Source organism: Macrobrachium nipponense, chromosome 12 (genome assembly GCF_015104395.2).
Source record: "Macrobrachium nipponense isolate FS-2020 chromosome 12, ASM1510439v2, whole genome shotgun sequence".
Taxonomy (NCBI): domain Eukaryota; kingdom Metazoa; phylum Arthropoda; class Malacostraca; order Decapoda; family Palaemonidae; genus Macrobrachium; species Macrobrachium nipponense.
In genome coordinates, this window is record NC_087205.1 from 16090071 (window position 1) to 16109640 (window position 19570).

At 44.3% G+C, this 19570-nt stretch overlaps 1 protein-coding gene across 1 annotated transcript in view; it reads right to left on the reverse strand.

The window, feature by feature from the left end:
- LOC135224362 (uncharacterized) overlaps positions 1–19570 on the reverse strand; it is a 102656-nt gene that overhangs the window by 43738 nt on the left and 39348 nt on the right. Inside the window, 3 exon segments of the mRNA XM_064263303.1 lie at positions 8814–8994; positions 9820–9954; positions 10457–10599. Coding sequence (XP_064119373.1) covers positions 8814–8994; positions 9820–9954; positions 10457–10599 — 459 coding nt within the window.

Sequence of the window (19570 nt, forward strand, 5' to 3'; positions counted from 1 at the left end):
TGGTTAGTACCCATTCCCGCCGCTGGGAGGCGGGTATCAGGAACCATTCCCATTTTCTATTCATAATTTTTATTTCCACTGTCCCTGAGGGGAGGTGGGTGGGTACTACTTAATTTATATATATCTGCCAGGGTAAGTATGAAACAAACTTTATTGTATCATACAATATCATTTTGTTCATGAAACTTACCTGTCAGATATATATATAGCTGAATCCCACCGTTGGAGGTGGGAAGGGACAGAATAGAAGGATTTTGGGAAACAAATGCATGCAGATGATTTACATCTTGGTTCCACCTGTTAGCATTGCTGGCTTCGTGGTTATTGCCACGTAAGTCTGCTTGTGCTACTAGAGTTGCCAGCGAGGTAGAGACCTATATAGCTGGTGCACTCCAGATGATCTGTCAACAGGGGCGAGCACGACGTGACTGAGACCATATTGACCATACCATGAGGGCTAAGAAGTAAAATAAATATAATATAAAAATATATATCACCACCTGACCAACCTAGCCAAAGTTAAGGTGTGTTAACTAAGGCTTAAGAGTTAAGAAGTCACCGTTGTTGGCGACTCAACTACTAATTAGAGCTCTTCCTAACCATTTTCTACAGGATAGGATGAGTGGCACTACTTGCCCCAAGATTGTGTCTGCAGGACACGTATGGCCCTAGCGAGCAGCAGATCTCATATGCCATCTTCACATCTCGCAGGGAGTGTGAATTGAACACAGAGTTGCTTCGCTAAAAAACATGGTACTCAGGATGTTGCTGAGGTCCATGCTCTGTTGAAATGCTTCCGAGGCCGCGCCCTCACCTCGTGAGCATTCAAATCAAAAGATTTCAAATTTTTGTGCCAACACAATGAAGGAGCTTTTTTGAAAGAAACTCCTTAACAATAAAGCCAGGGTGTTCTTCGATATGGGCAAGTCTGGTCTTTTTCGGAACACTGCAGATTGTCCGTACGACTTCGACTTCTTGAGTTTTATGTAGATAAAACTTGAGAGACCTGACAGGGCACAGGACTCTCTCTGGCTCCTGCCCAATAACTTGTGCCATCCTTGATTCCAAGCTCCTGGCCCAAGAACAAGACGGGTTTTCCATTCTTAGGCCACAACGGAAGGCTTAGAGAACGCACCGCCTTGTGTTCTCTAATGCCAAAACTTCTGACGATGGCTGAAAACCTCACTAACCCTCTTTTGTCGTATCTAGGGTGGTTTAGAAAAAGGCCTTCCTGATCACGTGCAAGAAGTTAACAGTAGGAGATGTTTCGATGCTTTGACATCAGAACTTCAGACTATGTCTAAGTTCCATATTGAAAGCTTCGATCTGGACATGCACAGTCAGTCAGTCTGTACTAAAGTCAGGTGACCGACCAGTTGACCAGTCAGACGAATCAAGGACAGCAAGGCTGTACCCTGAAGACCATAAGGCACTATTCTTCGCTGAAGGATGAGTGTCTGGACTGCCTGGGCGATTCAAGCTAAGCAAACCCTTGGGGTATGAACGCAACCCAACGTCGTTAGCGAATCAACTCCTGAGCCACTCCTGACTCGAGCTTTCTGGTGCCAGGAAGTACGGAGGCGAGGACAAAAAAGCGATTCAGTCCCGAAGGACGAATGCCTGACAGTCCAAACCTGGTCTCATGTTAAACGATCATCGGGGGTGTGTAAACGCAACCGACTTCTTCGTCAACAAGAACTCAGGGCTACTATGTGTCTCCTGATCTCGCACGAGTGTCTGACTCCGAGAAAACAGGTGAGACAAAAAGTAGGATGGTGAGCGAGTTTCGAGATTCCACAGAAACTCAAAGATCGTGAAGGGCTTTGTTGTTTGACAGAAGCAAATCTCTGAGCCCAAAGGCCGTCAACACCATATGATTTGCATTCTTTTTAATAGTTGATGCTGCCAGCTTATCCCATTCTTCAAACGGAAAGGGAAGACGGCAATCTTATGCTGTCACATCTCGATAGTCTGAACGTAGTCAGACTCAGAGCGGAGAGGTTATAGGTACCTTTCGTGTTAAAGTAGACCGACTCTCTCGGAAAAGGTCCTTGGAACGGACGTGACCTCTGTGAATCTAGGATCTTGAAGGCCAAACATGGGGCGATTAGCGGTCATTGTCGCTCCCTGTGATGGTATAAATCATCTTATTACATTTCCTAAGAAGCGTTTGAAAAAAGGGGAAAAATAAAAAGAGATTAAACATCCATCCCTGTTCAATATCATAGCGAAGAGATGTATGAAAGGACGTCCCTAAAGTCTCCATAACTCTCAACATACTTCTAAAGAAAGATTCCACTCGAAAGTCAGTAGTTGCTGCCGTCGATCGAGACGATTTGTACGGACTTTTGCAATCCTGTAACGAACCTCTAGAGGATCGTTACATTCTACGCCTGTTGTTATAAATAGGCTCTTTCTCGTAAACCCGAACAGGGACCGAGAGAAGATACTTCCTAAGATATGAGAGAGCTGTGGAAGATCCGAGTTGATATGGACCACTGGTTCCAAAAACTCGTTTCCAGGACTGGAGGGACGACAGAATTGCTTCCACTTCTTTCAGATTATGATCCAGGACATCTGAAACCCTCTCCATGATGTCCGGCAACCTTCTTTCTATCACCTCAAGTGATACTTAACGCACCGAGAGATGTCAGAATCATTCCTAGATCTTTAATACATTTCAGTTTCCCGGTAGGTAAAAACTGTAGAGGTCTGAATTGCAGTCTATTCAGGAAACAAACTTCTTTAGGAAGGAAATGGTCCCCAGCAAGCTCATCCTCCCCTCACACAGTATGTTTACTTCCCTAAAAAGGCTGCGCTTTGCCTAAGCAGGAGAGCATATAATAGTGAAATGTTGCGGTAGACTCGTAGTCCTATACCGTGCGGTAACGAGCACCGAAAGGAGTAAGAGATATCTCTGAGAACATAGTAAGGCAAAACGAATGCAATGTTTATTCATTCATGTAAGAAATCCCCTCAATCTTAGGCTAAAGTCCGTGATTGTAGGGCAGAGATACAGTTAGTCAGTCAATCCCTGCAGGAGAGAGAGAGACGTAACTGCCAGCACAGAGATACGGTTAGTCAGTTCAATCCCGCAGGAGAGAGAGACGTAACCTACAGCGCATGACAGCGAACGACAGCTGGTACTGCGGCTACTGCCTCGTTTGGACTGGCGGAGAGGACAGTGACAGCAGCAGCTTACGATCGTCGTCTCTTAACTTTATGCCTGGGTTGCCAGCTACCCTATTCTACGAAGAAATAGGTCCGTTAATTTTTAGCTAAAGAGACTCTCAAGCTGGTATATTTAAGCGAAACAGAAAACGCCTTAAATATATAGATGCGTTTGTGTCGTCATAACACTACCATACAACGGTAAAAGATAAATCGGAAACTCCTGAAGGCTGCAGGGGAGTAACGATTAAATGTCCTTAAAATAATAGACAATAGACCTCTCGGTTGCCATCCGAAGAGGTAACTACAGCAAGCGTATATGACTTGAACCAACCAGTAGTAAAAAATAACGCAAGGCAAAATATGATATTATATTGCAATAAAGTTTTTTTTGTTTTTCATACTTACCTGGCAGACATATATACTTATAGCTGAATTCGAAATACAGCTACATACATATCTGACAGGCAAGTTTTCATAAACAAAACTCAAGAGAATTGAAGCGGACAGCTCAAGCTTCTTATGTTATTGGACATAAGCGTTCATTGACGTAGTCTACAAGTCTATTTCTTGTACGAGTCTGCGAATGATGAATGAGAGCTCTTCCGAATCTTGTCAATAAGAGCTTATCCGCTTACGCAATATAAAATTAATGAGAAGTTTGTCAATGAGAACTAACCCATTTACGGGACAAAGAGATATTTTGTCAATGAGGGGATACCCACTTACTTGACAAAACGATAGTATATTGTCAATGGGGGAAATTCACTGAATTGACAAAACGTAATCCCGTCTCAAACGAGGAAGGGGCAAGAATCCTGTTAAGAGACGGCTTACGACAGGTAGAACGACGATGTTCAATTCGGCAGCGTAGTCCCGACTAGGAACTAACAAAAATCTATCATCTGAAAGCCCTTTCAGATGGGCTAAAAAGCTTGCAAAATTATCCTGGGAAGAGGAAGAAACTCTCCAACCAGCTTCCTCTCCCGTATCAAAATTTACTGGCAGTATGGCAAAGGAAGTCCTGTCTTGCGCTTTCCTGAAGAGCGTCCTTTTGATGAGTGCCTTTGCAAGAATCCTACTGAACGTTGCCGAGAGTCCTGACGTGCAGGACGTCGAGCTTTTACATAACCCATAGCTGCCTTACCGCAAAGTCTTGACTGCGGTAGAGCAAAAGAGATCTTTCCTTGAGCTTTCCATAACTCCATCCAATCCTGGACTTTACGAAAAGCAATATTACTGACAGAAACCTCTATAATTCACGAAACCCGTGGTCTTGCTGGGTTTTCGAAAACGAAGTTGCTTTTCACTTTAAGCTTCCTCCGAAGCACTGCTTACTTCACATTCTTCGCAGGCGATGTAGAAGGGATCGCCGAAGTTAGGTAAAAAATCTTTAGGCCCAAATCAGCTTGAAGACTTCAACAGAAACGTTCAGCCAGGCGACACACCTGGCGTGCGCTGGCGCACGCGCTCGGCGTCCACTGGCTAGCAGCGAGCACTCTCGGCGTCCACTGGCGCGCGCCGCTCGCGCTCGGTATCCACTGGCGTGCGCTCGGCCTCGGCGTCTACTGGTGTCGCGCTTGGCGTGCACCGCGCGCGCCTGGCGTCCATCCGAACGTCCCGTCTAAGCCGAGCGTCAAAAAAAAAAAAAACGTGCAGAAAAGCGTCACGCTCTCCTGACAGGCGTCAATGCAAGCGAAAACTGCCTTCAGGGAAGAGCATTAGACATACTCGGAGAGAAAAACCAAAACGACTGCACTAAGCAGTCTCATAGGTGAAGGGTTGGTTTGATCGTGGTTAGGAAATCGCGGGGCGAGGGAACGCCTTCTTATTCCTCACAGCAACCAAACGCTAGGACGTCCGCGGCTCAAAAGCGTCCTGCTAATATGACCTTGCTTTCCCTTTTCCTTCTCGGTGGAAAGACGTACACGAGTTCAGGCGACGTTCGCCTTCTTACTTCTCACTGCAACGCATGACGAGAGAGAGAGAGACGTCCTCTTCTATAAAGCTTCATGTAGGGAGGGACGCGAGTCCTTCCGAAAGCTCCAAACCCTGCGCAGGGAGGACGCTTCGGAGGACGAGAAAGCAATCCTTCAGGATTCGTGCACGCACTTTGGCAGCCTGGGAGTAACTTCAGGTCTGCCGAAGGCACGTCAGATCGGTGGGAGTTCCTCGTAACCCTCCTTCGGCTTTCGACATGCTCTCTCCCGTTGTTCCTGGGAGTCAAGCAGAGGTCCCGGCCTAGAGGCGAAATAAGGCCGATCTGACGCATCCTCCACTACACAAGGGGCACTGTCACTGCACTTAGCCACTTCACTTTTGCTCTCCAAAGCCAGCACTTTCGATTCTAAGTTACGAATCGATAGAGTATCAGAGAAAGGTCAATACCCTCTACAGAAACTGTTTAGGGCCCGAAGGCAACATTACAGGGTTAGGAGTAACAACTACAGAAGTAGCACTCTTCACCACAATGATAGGAGAGCGAGCACCTTAGATTCCAAGATACAGATGGAATCTATAACGTAAAGGGCATTACCTCACGAGACATATTTATAGCCCGTAGGCCATACTACAGGGTTAGGCAAAATAAAGTCTACAGGTAGGTTAGCCTACCCTGACTTTGTTTACTGATTAATTGCGTACATACGAATCATACGTCTTCCTTACGGAATTAGACAAAGTCTCACACTCCTTACATGACAAATCTCAACAAAGAAGCAAGACACATAGCCCTCGTGCATATCGAGTGCGGAACTACCGAAAGCTTTCGGTAGCACCCTATCTTAGCAGACAACACCCTCTGAAACTAGCCTAACTAGATTCAGATATACAAAAACGAATCATATTCAAAACAATTTAAGATAGCGTATGCCTAGCCACAAATCCAAGTCAATAAATCAAAAGACAATTAGGATATTTAGCGGCCATGAAGTTTCCAAAATCCTAAGACGGAGTACTGAAAACAGGTGTTTCCAGCACCGCGACAGAAAAATTATGAATAGAAAATGGGAATGGTTTCCTGATACCCGCCTCCCAGCGGCGGGAATGGGTACTAACCACCTTGGCCGACCACTGTGTGTGCCGGAAGTTTTTGAAATTTCTGTCGGACTTCAGAAAATACAGCTATATATATCTGCCAGGTAAGTTTCATGAACAAATTACTATTTACAACCCCTTGTGAGGCCTCTTTCACAAGACAATCATAAATTTTACCAAGTTACATGTTTTTTCAAATAAATAAATTTATTGTATTTTGTAAAATTATCATTACAACTCATACAATATCAAAACAGATAAGAAATTCTGAATACATTTGTTGTACATATTTACGTAAATTTACCAAGATCGAAGATAAGATGCAGTAACTATTTTGGATTATACATCTCTTTATATTTGTTGGCATTGAAAATTGCAATCATAACTGACGTACTATTGCAATCATAACTGACGTACTATCATAAAAGATAAAAACTAAAACCAACAGCAACCCCTTGGTATACTTAAGAGGAAATTTATAAAAAGACATCAAGTGAGAGAGATCACAACTAACCCCTGAGCTGCCTGTTTCCTTGATCTTGGCTAGTCTAAAAGTTGCCATTAGTGAATTTATGGGCTACAGAAGTAACGGCACCTCTTTCCGGCCCAATTCCCCCAAATCGATGTTGTAATATTGATGCTCACTATGAGTGGGTCCACCCACCACCCAAAGCCTTTTATTGCTACTCATATGAGGGGGTCTGTCTATTAAAGGTTAAAGATGGAATAAGAGATTTTAGATCTCCTCAAATCAAAGAGGTAAAACACCTTTTTCCACAGATTTTGAAAAAAGGGACAAGGAGTCTAAGAGGCCAACTACAAAAACAATGGTTTCTTAGTCTGGTACACGGAGGTAGAAGATTGACGACTGTATTCAACAATGGCCTCTGTAGTACATCTTGAAAAACCCCTTGTTCTGACAAACTTCCGAACAGTGTACAGTCTGTCTGGGTAAGGGCAAATGACCTTTGGTGGTATCTCTTGAAATGAGGTTGACTGAGTAGACACAGATTGGGGAAGGAGTCTTGGGAAGTCCACCAACCACATAGGAACAGAAGTCAAATACTAGCATGGGTCAGAACGAGGTTAGGAGGGTCATCGTAACATTGCGATGAGCCTGAAAATATTCAGCACTTCCTTGATTACAAGCACTCCCTGGTTATTGGTGGCCTCAGTTATCAGCGATCCGGTTTTATGGTGCTTGTCTAGCAGCAACAATAACTGGATTTTCAGTGCCGATAAGCAGGGAATCTGTGCATATTGGGGACTGCCTGTATGTCAAAGGGCAGGAAGACGTAATGGTCAAAGGTGGACCGAACTTGGAGCAGGATGCCTGCTGCCCATGCTAAGAGTCTGAAGCTGGAGACAAGAGAGGAAGGAAGGCAGTTTTCCTTAATGTGGCAAATGGTTCCTTCCAAAGACAGCCTACCCCATAGACTCCACGGATCCCAACAAACAGAGGATTCAAGGTCCACTCAAGGGTAAAAAAAGTTTCTCACAGCCCAGTTCATCTGTCAGAACTTCAGATGTCCACAATAGGAGTTCTTTTGCTGTTGGTGGAGAGAAAAAGCGAGTGTCTCCTTGCTAACGTAATCATGTTAGGGCTGTGGTCTTATCTAAATGGATACCAGTCTAGGAGAGGGCAAGGGTCAAGAAGCACTGAAGCCCTAATTGAACTGCTTTCAGCTCTCTGACATAGACATGAAGGCTCCATTGACATGTTCCTGAAACTTCTCAGTTCCCAGAGCAGGCTCCCAAACCTAGGCTTTGGGAAAAACGATGGTGTCCAGTTGTGTTTCCCTGTCCCAGTTGGACTAGTGTTAGAAACCTTTGAGCGTCTCTTTGAAGGGAAACTAAGACAGGAAAGATTGATGTTCATGCCCAGAAAATGAAGACAAATGTAAGAGGAGCGAGGATTTGAGAAGACTTAAGACGTAGAGGCCGAAGCCTTGATCCCCGAACTAGAAGACCCTGCCTTGTAAGACGGACCTGGGATACTCTACCTAGTCCAGATGTAGACATGGAAGAGTGTCCTACATATCCACGGTCTCCATCGAATCACTCCGGAAAATGGATGCCAAGACGTTCGTCTCTATCTTGAACTTCGTTCTCTAAATCTTGAACTTCGTTCTCATAAAACCGAAAAAAAAGGAGCTATGGCTAAACAGGCTTGCTCACAACTCTACAGACTCGCAAGAAAACAAGTGAACTTGCAAATCATCATGCAAACTTGCAGATAACTGAGCAGACAAAATATACTGAGTTTGAAAGCTGTAAGCTGAAGGCTATACGAAATCAGCGATAATACTCCAACAAAAAAACCAGTTAGGTAACCAGCAAATACTAATGAAAAAAGCTGCTGCAAAGATACGATATTTACAATCTAAGACTGGCAGAAACAGAATGAGGTTGTCTGTTTGGGTGTTCCTGGTATTCCTGTTAGTGGGCAGGACTGGTCACCTACACTACACAATGCAAGTGCTAGTGTGAATTTTTTATTTAAGCTGCTGCACAAGTTAGAAACAATACCTATGTAATTACTTGGTAGGTTACTTATATAAAAACTAAAATTATACAGTAGAAACAAAAACTAAAACCAAACTTACTATTTTCTGCTTTTCAAGAAAATATTCCTGGCGCTTGCATTTCAACTGATAATTACCACTAATTGTTTTTGTACTTTCTAACTGTGCCACCTCTGCTACAAGTGACTGGAGAATTTGGTGCTGCTGCTGCATTTCATGACTTAGCAGCATTCGAGAATTCAAAGCTTCTGTGGTTTGCTGTCTATAAAAATGAAACTAATTATTATTTTTCTGTGCAAATTGCAACATCAACATTCCCAAGATCAAAATTATGAGTTTCTGTAACTGTTTTATGTAAGTCACTGTTCTGAGCTATTACAAAATAAAAATACTGATCTCTTACTTTATGATGTTCCTATCCTTTAATAACATTCAACCATACCACTAACCTAACTTTTATAGCTCTCATAATGATGGTCTGAAGGGGTTGCTCATAATAGATATACAGCACTAATTTTAATATGTTACAACTTGAATATCTAATCACTGCTACAAAACACAACAGCCTTACATTCAAGAAATTCAGTAAAAAAAATCCAGAAAATTAGGATAACCAGAGACAATTTACAGAATGAAGTTTTACCTTAATTTTTCACCATATACCTTACAAAAACCATAAAATCATCAATCATACTGGTGCCTCCTACTAAATTTTGGTTCCAATACACAGGCTAAGCCACCCTAATTAACAAATCCCTTTACAACGCATGCATGTCTCTCAAAGTGGAATGTTCCAAATACCATTCAATGGTGAGGGAGTGACATATGAGATTCCAAATGGGGAACCTAATGCATACCAAGGTTCCCTGCAGTCTGCAGTGTCCCTTGTGCCTACAGCACATATATTTTCTCCCTTCTATTCAACTGTTACCTTCTGACCAAGTCCCCCTATCCCAATCCAACTTCTAATTTAAATATTTAATTCATGTTACTATAATTTTCATGATAATAAATATGTAAGTTGTGTTCATTTAGAAGTAAAATAGTAGCATATACATTATTCCTTAAAATACATCTGAAAACTTACTGTATCATGGGTAAAGCTGTTGGAAGTTTTTTTCTGTGAATTGCTGACAAAAGCCGGTTAGCTTCTTCAACCTCTGCCTGCCGTCTTGCTTGCAAAATCAGCCCATCTAGACGTTCCTCTTCAGTCTGTCGCAACCTAATTAAAACAGCCAGATATATCAGTATTTTAATCTATTCTTATCTATTTCACTGGAAGTGAAATAGATAAGAAATTGGGACAGGTGAGAAAAGGAAATCCCTAGGTTTGAGGAATCTAACCGAGATGTAGACATTTTTCTTGCTTTAAGGAGGTAAAGACTTGATAATGTATCCTTGTTAAGCACTACACCCCAAGCAAAATAGGTTCATTTGCTGTAAGAATACTTAAAATTTAAAGCTAGATTCAACAAGTAACCATTTATGTATAAATGATTAAAAAGGAACTCCAGTATCTATAAGGAAAACAAAATCTAGACAAAAACCTGAACAATTCCCTCGACTTCTTTCTGCTAAAAAGTTTAATTCCAAATTTCAAATATGGCAATGCTCAAAAGGTGCATATTATACCAGCCTCAGTGATGAATGAACATCAGCATTTTTCAAATTATATTATACCAAAATAGTAAACACACTAGTAACACATTACATTTCACACTTACAGTTCATCAAGTCTATTAAGTTCATTCACATTTTGCATGTACTCTAATTTTCCAGCACCTCGTACCAAATGCATATCAAGATTGTCTGTATCCAAGAGACAGTACTCTGTAGAATCCTCTACTCCGGCTACTATTTTAACACCCTGTAATAAGGATAACATGAAAAACAAAATAACTTTTTATACAAGAAAATACTACAGTATACCTTACTTAGGTATGCACATAACAAATAACAATGAAAATTATATAAAGTCTAACTTATTTGAACACTCAATACATTTACTATACTAATAAAGCAACCAAAACCTTTAACCATATGTCTGATGGCTCAAAAACACTGGTTACTATATTATATATAAGTAATGTATCTCTACCATAATTTTTAAATCAGCTTGTTACCAAAATACTCTTATCATATTTTGCATTATTTTGTGTTAAAAAGTAACTATGAGAAAATTACGCTTGTTTGTGAACACCTAGTACTGATTCTGAAAGTGATTTACAACCTGAACAATATCTAAATGCAAGATTTACATGAATGCTGATGCTGCAATATGTCTCTATGTGCATATAAAATGGATCCAAGTTGATAGTTAAAGACAGAACATAAATTTCAAAAAAAATTTACCTGAATCATCTTCATCCCACCACCAACCGCACAAGCTTAAAGGGTCAGGTGCCTTAATGTGGCTTCTCCAACCATTTCTAATGAAAGCATCTTCCTTTGCTAAACCCTTCTCCAAACCTCACCTCACTTTATGATCCCATCTAACCCTTTGTATCCCTTTCAACCTTCTGTGTATAACAGATTCCATCTCCTTTTCATTCACCTTTACCACATGCCCAAAGCATCTCAATCTAAACTTTCTTATCATATCAATACTTAACCTTAACTACTCCGGTAATTCTAACTTCTTAATTTTCTAGCCCAAAAATGCAGCAAGGCCCATAAAATCTACATCAAGATAATTTCTTTGCTCTAGCTTCTGCTCCTCTTTTTTTTTTCTTTTTTTTATGCCCATGTTTCTTAACCATACATCATCATTGGTCTGATTATGGTACAATAGATCTTTTAGTTTATCTGGCATTCTTTTATCACACACTACTTCTTCCACCTCCCTCCATTTCCCCTAAACTGAATCTTAGTTTCACACCCTCCCTCCTGGCTTTAAGTAAATCCTAGTACATACTTGAATACTACTAGATTCAAGCCTTTGTCCCGGTGTTTTCCAAAAAATGTTTTCTGTACATCGACAAAGATATTACTTAGCCATAGTATACTTTACATCCTACCTAATTTCGGCAGCATTCTTTTAATGCTTATATTAGAAAAAAAATGATATTGTTAAAACTACAATAAAGTTTTTTACATACTTACCTGCAGATATATACTTAGCTATGAGTCTCCGACGTTTTCCCGGACAGAATTTTCAAATCTCGCGGCACACGCGACAGGTAGGTCAGGTGGTCTACCTTACCCGCCGCTGGGTGGCGGATGTACGAACCAACTCCCCGTAACTTTTTGGTCAGATTTTTCTCTTCCACCCTGCCTCCTGAGGGGAGGCTGGGTGGGCCATTAATCGTATATATCTGCCAGGTAAGTATGTACAAAAACTTTATTGTAGTTTTAACAATATCATTTTTGTACATGAACTTCCCTGACAGATATATACTTAGCTGATTGGCACCTTGGTGGAGGTAAGAGACAGCTCAATAATACAGGTAAGACGGGAAACAACTAATGTTGTAGGATATAAAAACCTTGGTTCTCACCTTTTCAGGATGAAGACTTCATAGATACTATCTCTGAGTCTGCATTGCCTGGAGAGCTACAGCTAGGACGTGACCTGATGCTGAAAGACTCTCGGATCTACCACTGGATATGTGATCCCCTATTGTGGTAGAATCCAAGTCGGATGCTGTTAGAGGGACCTTGTCCGCTTACCTAACAGATCCTTACCACTACCTCTGCAAGGAGCCAAAACCCACCAGACACCTAACCAAAATACAAAGGGTTAATATTACGACAAAAAGAGGTGCCTCCTGCACCTCTTTCAGACAACCAAAAAAACAACAATATAAATATAGGGTAACATATAAAAAATTTACACAGGATAAGTTTCAGCTCCCTGCCCCAGCACCGAATCCGCCGATACGAAAGGACCCAAGGCGAAGCATTTATCATATGTGATTTTTACATCACGTAGGTAGTGGTTTTGCGAAAACCGATTGGCATCTCCAAAGTCGCCTCCATCAAGTTCCGCACAGACATATTTTTTCTGAATGCAAGCGAAGTTGCGATGGCTCTCACTCGTGAGCTTTCCACTTTCAGTAGTCTAAACTGATCTTCCTCACAGGCAACATGTGCCTCTGTAATAAGGCTTCTCAGAAAAAAGGAAAGAGCATTCTTCGACATGGGCCGAGTGGGGTCCTTTACGGAGCACCAAAGTACATCTTGATTAGCCTTAAGTTGTTCCTTCCTCTTAAGGAAATACTTCATAATTCTCATAGGGCAAAGAGTTCTTTCAGGCTCTTCCCCTACTAGAAAAGATAAACTACGAACTTCAAAGCTCCTGGCCAAGGCGTGATGGTTTTCATTCTTTGCAAGGAAACTTGGAAGAAACGAACATACCATAGAATCTTCCTTAAACCCTACATTGCCCTCAATAGCTTGGAGCTCATCACTCTTAGCTGTAGCTAGGGCCAAAAGGAAGATAGCCTTCTTCGTCAAGTCCTTGAAAGAGGCTAAGCCAGGAGGTTCGAATCTAGACGATCCAAGGAATTGTTAGGACTACGTCTAGATTCCAGTTCGGTACTACATGAGGCGCTTAATGGTTTCAAATGATCTAATAAGATCATGCAGGTCCTTATCATCGGATATATTTAAGCCTCTATGCCGAAATACCGCCGCCAACATACTGCGGTATCCCTTAATAGTTGACACAACCAGATGAACTTCTTCTTTGAGGAAAATAAGGAAATCCGCAAATTTGGGTCACGAGGTACTGGAAGAGGAAATGTTTCTTCCTCTTTGCACAACGTCTGAAGACATCCCACTTTGACTGGATACACGCAAGGTGAAGGTCTCCTCGCTCTTGCGATTGCTTTAGCAGCTGCTGCTGAAAAGCCTTTCGCTCTGACCAAACTTTGGACAGTCTGAAACCAGTCAGACTGAGAGCGAGGAGATTTTTGTGGTACCTGTCGAAGTGGGGTTGTCTGAGTAAGATCGCTCCTTAGCGGGAGCGATCTTGGAAGGTCCACCAACCATTCCAGTACCTCTGTGAACCATTCTTGGGCCGGCCAAAAGGGAGCGATTAAGGTCATTCTCGTTGAATCGGCTCTACGAACTTCTTGATAGTTAGCCCAGGATCTTGAAGGGGGGAAACGCGTAGACGTCGAGTCCGTTCCAGTCTAGAGAAGAGCATCTATTGGCTACTGCCTCTGGATCCGATATCGGAGAGCAGTAGGATCCAGCCTCTTGTTCTTTGACGTGGCAAAGAGGTCTATGTGTGGCCTGCCCATAACTTCCACAGGCTCTGGCATACATCCAGATGAAGGGTCCACTCTGTGGGAAGGACCTGATCTTTCCTGCTGAGGAGATCTGCTCTTACATTCCTTTCTCCTGCACGAACCTGGTGAGAAGCTTGATTCCTCTTTCTTCTGCCCACAGAAGAAGGTCTCTTGCTGTCTCGTACAGGGAGAAGGAATGCGTCCCCCCCTGTTTCCTGATGTATGCCAGAGCTGTAGTGTTGTCCGCGTTGACCTGCATACCGATCTTGCTGACTTTGGGCTCGAAAGCCTTCAGAGCCAACCACACAGCCATCAACTCCTTTCTGTTGATGTGCCAGGCTACCTGGTCCCCCACCCAGGTACCTGACACTTCGTTGGTTCCCAGAGTTGCACCCCACCCCATGTCCGACGCGTCGGAGAACAACACCAGGTTGGGGGTCTGTGATTGAAGAGACAGTCCCTTCGCAAAGAGGTTGGGATCTGTCCACCATAAGAGATGTTTCTTGATGTCCTGGGATAACGACAGGGAGAACGTCAAATCCTGAGAACGACGACTCCAATTCCGATGAAGAAAGAATTGGAGCGGTCTCAGGTGCAACCTTCCTAGGGAAACGAATTGCTCCAGAGAGGAGAGTGTCCCCAGCAGACTCATCCACTCCCTCACTGTGATACTTCTTTCCCAATAGAAGGTTGTTTACTCTCTCGAATCCTCGGGCTATCCTTTCCTCGGGAAAAGCCCGAAAACTCAGAGAGTTCATCTGTATCCCGAGATACACACACTCTGCTCGGGAATTAGTGATGACTTCTTGAAATTGACGAGAAGTCCCAAAGCCTTCGTCAATTCTAAAGTTACTTGTAAGTCCTTCAAACAACGATCTTCTGAATTGGCCCTTATTAGCCAATCGTCGAGGTACATGGATATCCTCACCCTTTCAAATGAAGCCATTGAGCCACATTCCTCAAAATCCCCGTGAACACTTGAGGGGCCGTCGAGAGGCCGAAACACAGAGCCCTGAACTGAAAAATTTTCCCCCCCCATCATGAATCTGAGAAACTTCTTCCTCGAGGAAGGATGGATCGGTACGTGGAAGTAAGCGTCCTGAAAATCCAAGGAAACCATCCAGTCCCCTGGACGAAAGCGCTGCCAGCACTGATGAAGCGTTTCCATCGTGAACTTCTTCTTTTCTACGAAGAAGTTCAGGGCGCTTACATCCAACACCGGTCTCCATCCCCCTGAGGACTTCGGAACTAGGAAAAGGCGGTTGTAGAAGCCCGATGAATGATGGTCTGTCACTAGTTTCGATAGCCCCCTTCTCCAGCATCTGATCTACTGCTAGATGGAGAGCTTGATTCATGAATGGGGTCTCTGTACCTGGCCGTCAGTTCCCTTGGGATGGTCGTCAAGGGAGGTCTTTCGACGAAAGGGATGAGGTAACCTCTCCTCAAAATAGAAAGGGTCCAAGGATCCGCCCCTTTTTGGGCCCAGACTTCTGCAAAACTCTAAGAGTCTGGCGCCCACCGTTGTTTGAAGGACTTGCAAGTTATTTGGGGGCTTTAACAGACTTGGCGAAAGTCTTACCCCTTCTTGAAGGTCTACGACCTCTAAACGTAGAGGTTCTTGATGAAGATGCCCCTCGAAAGGGTTCTCGAACACTTGCCTTTTCCTTCTTAGCCTTGGTAGGGAAGGAAGGGCGAGGTTTTTCTTGCCGACTGTGCCAAAAGGTCCTGGGTGGCTTTGGCCGAAAGTGACCTCGAATGTCCTGCACTCGATGTTTCGGGAACAACTGAGTAGACAGAGGAGCAAACAGCAAAGAAAGACCTCTGAGCATGGGAGACCGACTTCGTTAAGAAGGAACAGTAAACCGACCTCTTCTTCACGATGCCGGCCCCATAAAGGGAGGCGATTTCACTCGCTCCGTCTCTTACTGACTTGTCCATACAAGACAAAACACACATAAGATCATCTGTGAAATTGACTCTGGCACTTCAATTTTCTTGGCTAGGACTCCCAACGACCAATCAAGGAAGTTAAATACTTCTAGCACTCTAAACATACCTTTGAGCCTAAAATGATCCAATTCGTTCATTGCCCAAGTCGTCTTAGCAGAGTTAAGGGCAGTTCTCCTTGTCGAATCTACCAGTGCCGAAAAATCCGAATCAGCCGAAGACGGTAGACCCAATCCTAAGGGCTCTCCTGTTTTCGTACCAGAAAAATAACCAGCGCGTCCTGATAACTTCGAAGGAGGAAAAGCGAACATCGTTTTCCCCGCTTCTTCTTTGGAAGCCATCCAGGAACCAAAACTCCTCAGTGCCTTCTTCATAGAAAGAGTTGGCTTCATCCTCACACAAGAAGAACTCTTCGCTGTCTTCGCCGTTGAAAAAGTGAGTGAGGAGAAGGAGGAGCCGTAGGCGTAAGGAATCCCCAAAAACTTGTAAAAGTAGCTCTGTAAGCTTCTTGTAAGAAGAGACAGCAGCAGAAGTGTTCGGTTCCTCATCCGAACCTTCTAGGACGTCTTGTCGAGGCGAGCGCGGAAGATCCTTAGGTGACGAAGGGATCCTAGCAGGAGTTAGCGAGAGGGTTGGAGAACGCCCTCTCTTAGAAGAGTTCACATCCACTGGAGAACGATGAGAAGATCTGGGAAGTATACGATGAGACTCCCTCTTCAAGGTATACGGGATCTCAGCCGAAGGAGAGGTAGGGCTCCTACTCCGAGAATTCTCGGAAACATCCGCAGGGCGCTTACGAGGAGGCGAGCGCCTACTATACTCTATGCACCTATCCTGGGGCGAGCGGCTGCCAGGAGAAGAGCGCCTATCGAGAGCAGAGCGCTTGCCGCGGCTCTCCATACCTGTCCAGTTTGCGTACGATCAACGGAAGTTCGACTGGAAGGCGAATGCGCCTACTAGGAGAAGGCTGCTTGCGAGACTCTTGACGTCTAACAAGGAGGGGTAACATTCAGGAGAAGGGCGCTTCAAAACTAACGAGCGCCTACTTGGAGAAGGGCGCTTCGGGATTCCTGGTGCCTACCAAGAGACAAACGGTCAGGAGAAGTGCGCCTAGAAGCGGGGAGAGCGCCTACACAGAGAAGGGCGCTTGAAAGACTCTTGTTGTCTGCCCTTAGGAGAATAATCAGAGTATGACGCCTTAAAAGAGACGAGCGCCTACTAGGAGAGCTATGTGCAGTAGGCTCTTGGCGCCTACCTTGCGGGGAGCGGCTAACAGTAGGCCGTCTATCATGCACGACGACTCCTACCAGACTCTAGATGCCTGTCAGGAGAGAAGTCACGATCCGATACTCGAGGAGAGTGACATCTGGAAGAAGAACGCCTACTTGTATAAGGGCGCCTTCTATAATCTTGAGGCTGCTGAGGAGAAGTCTCACGCGAGGGAGTTGAAGAAATCCGCGTGATGAGCAGTTGCAGTGCGCTTACCGGAAGCGGAATCCAATCTGGAGAAAAAACTTCTTTCTCCATAGAGCGTCCTACCGATGTTTGGCGCCTTGAAATTGAAAGAGAGCCAGGCGAGCGAGGGCGCTCACGCGAGTGAGGGCGCTCCCGCGAGCGAGGGCGCTCACGCGAGCCCCCAACCTTCATACGAACCTCCCCATATGAAGGAGAAACGATCCTCTGAAGAGCGGCGCCTAGATCTCTTGATCGGAAGAGAAACGTCCTTCTTCCTACGTGATCTACTGCTAGAGAGTCTGCTAGCGCCGTGATCTGAGCTTGAAGTCCCGCGAGTACTCTCGTAGGAGAATCTTCTAATTCTTCCTCGGAAGCAGGCGCCGAGCGCGGAGCGCGAGAAGAAGAACGATCACAGGATTTCTTGTGTTTCTTCGCCTCCACCCGACGATTCTTCCGGGGAAAACCTCCGGACTAGAAGCCAAAGGGACTGCAGGGAGCCTTCCAAGCCCTCTTCACGGGCGTGACGCATCCGGGAGTTCCAACCTCTCTTCGGAGAGGGAGACGACGAAGAGGAGAAGCATTGGCGTAGGAGCTCCTTCTTGTAGCGATCCGAGGCAGCCTGGGAGCGTACTTCAGGATCTGCCGAGGGGACGCCTGACCGGTGGGGGCTCTCCTAGCCCTCCTGCGGCTTTCGACTTTCTACTCCACTGGAACTGGGAGTCTGGAAGAGGTCTAGGCCTAGAGGCACTAAGGAGCCGGTCAGACGCACCCTCCACAACACTGGGGACACTGCACTGATCACTAACATCTCCTTACCTTCCAACTGACGAATCTTCTGATCACAGAACGATTCTTGGCTTTCAGAGCTGCCGCCTCCGAAGGCGAATCTCCGGCTTCGGTGCGGGGAGCCGGGGCTGCAACTTGGGAAGAAGGTTCTAATTCTACGTTAGTACTATTAGGATCCACATCCAACTCACTCATTCTAGATCTGCTAGAACTTCTAGAGGAAGCCTTACGCACTCTATCACGTTCCAACTTCCTAACATAAGAAGAGAGCCTTATATTCTTCTTCATTCAATCCCTTACATTCACTACAGGGTTGGGTTGCAAACGCACAATCATTCCCCCTGCATTTTCATGCAAACCGTGTGGGGGTCTACCGAAGCTTTCGCAACCTCACCTTACATCCTTCATTCACGCAAACCCTAAACAACACGAAGTTTTAACTACCGATTCTAGATCAGACATCGTTAAAGAAAATCAAACTCAAAATCAAACCGGTCCACAATCAGCGTATGCCAAGCCAAACAAAGCGAATACGTCACCAAAAGAAGTCCAAATTAACTCCAGGCAAGCGAGAATCGAAAAACTATCGAGAGGAACCGACAACAGTTGTTATCGTTCCCGCGACAGAGAAAAATCTGACAAGCTTACGGGAGTGGTTCGTACATATCCGCCACCCAGCGGCGGGTAGGTAAGGCCACCTGACCTACCTGTCCGTGTGCCGCGAGATTTGAAATTCTGTCGGGAACGTCGGAGACTATAGCTAAGTATATATCTGTCAGGGAAGTTCATGTACAAAAAAGTATATTCATAAGAGTAAAAAAGAAAAAAAAAAGGCAGCTGAAGCCAGTGGCGGAACACTCTAATGTACGAGTTCAAAGTTAAAGTTATACGTGATGTAAACGTATGACGCACCAACTCCTCCTACAAAGTGATGATGACAAACAGCTGTCTCTGAAATTCTGGATGAATATTTGTATCCTGTCAAGACTTCAGAATGGCGACTACGATAAGTCATTGTCCCCCTGTGGTTGCAGGACAGCTTTTGTGATTTCAGCTTGCACAATTGTTTAGAAGTGAGGAGGCCTATGGCAAACCTTATGTAAGCTTGAACAGGTAAATGAATAATAGGGCCCTTTTTGGGTAGGGAGTACACTCAGACATCCAAGGCTACTACTACTACTACTACTACTACTACTACTACTACTACTACTACTACTACTACCACCACTACTAAAAAGTGTAAACAAGGAGTAATGGTTGTAATTCACTATTGCTAGTTGTAATTCACTATTGCCAGAGGTTGAAACTTTTTCACAAATAGCCAATTATCTATCGAGAAGGATAATTGACATCATAAGTTACGTCATTATACCTTCGAAAGACATTCCTCCAAGTTTGCTGGCGATGTCTACAAGA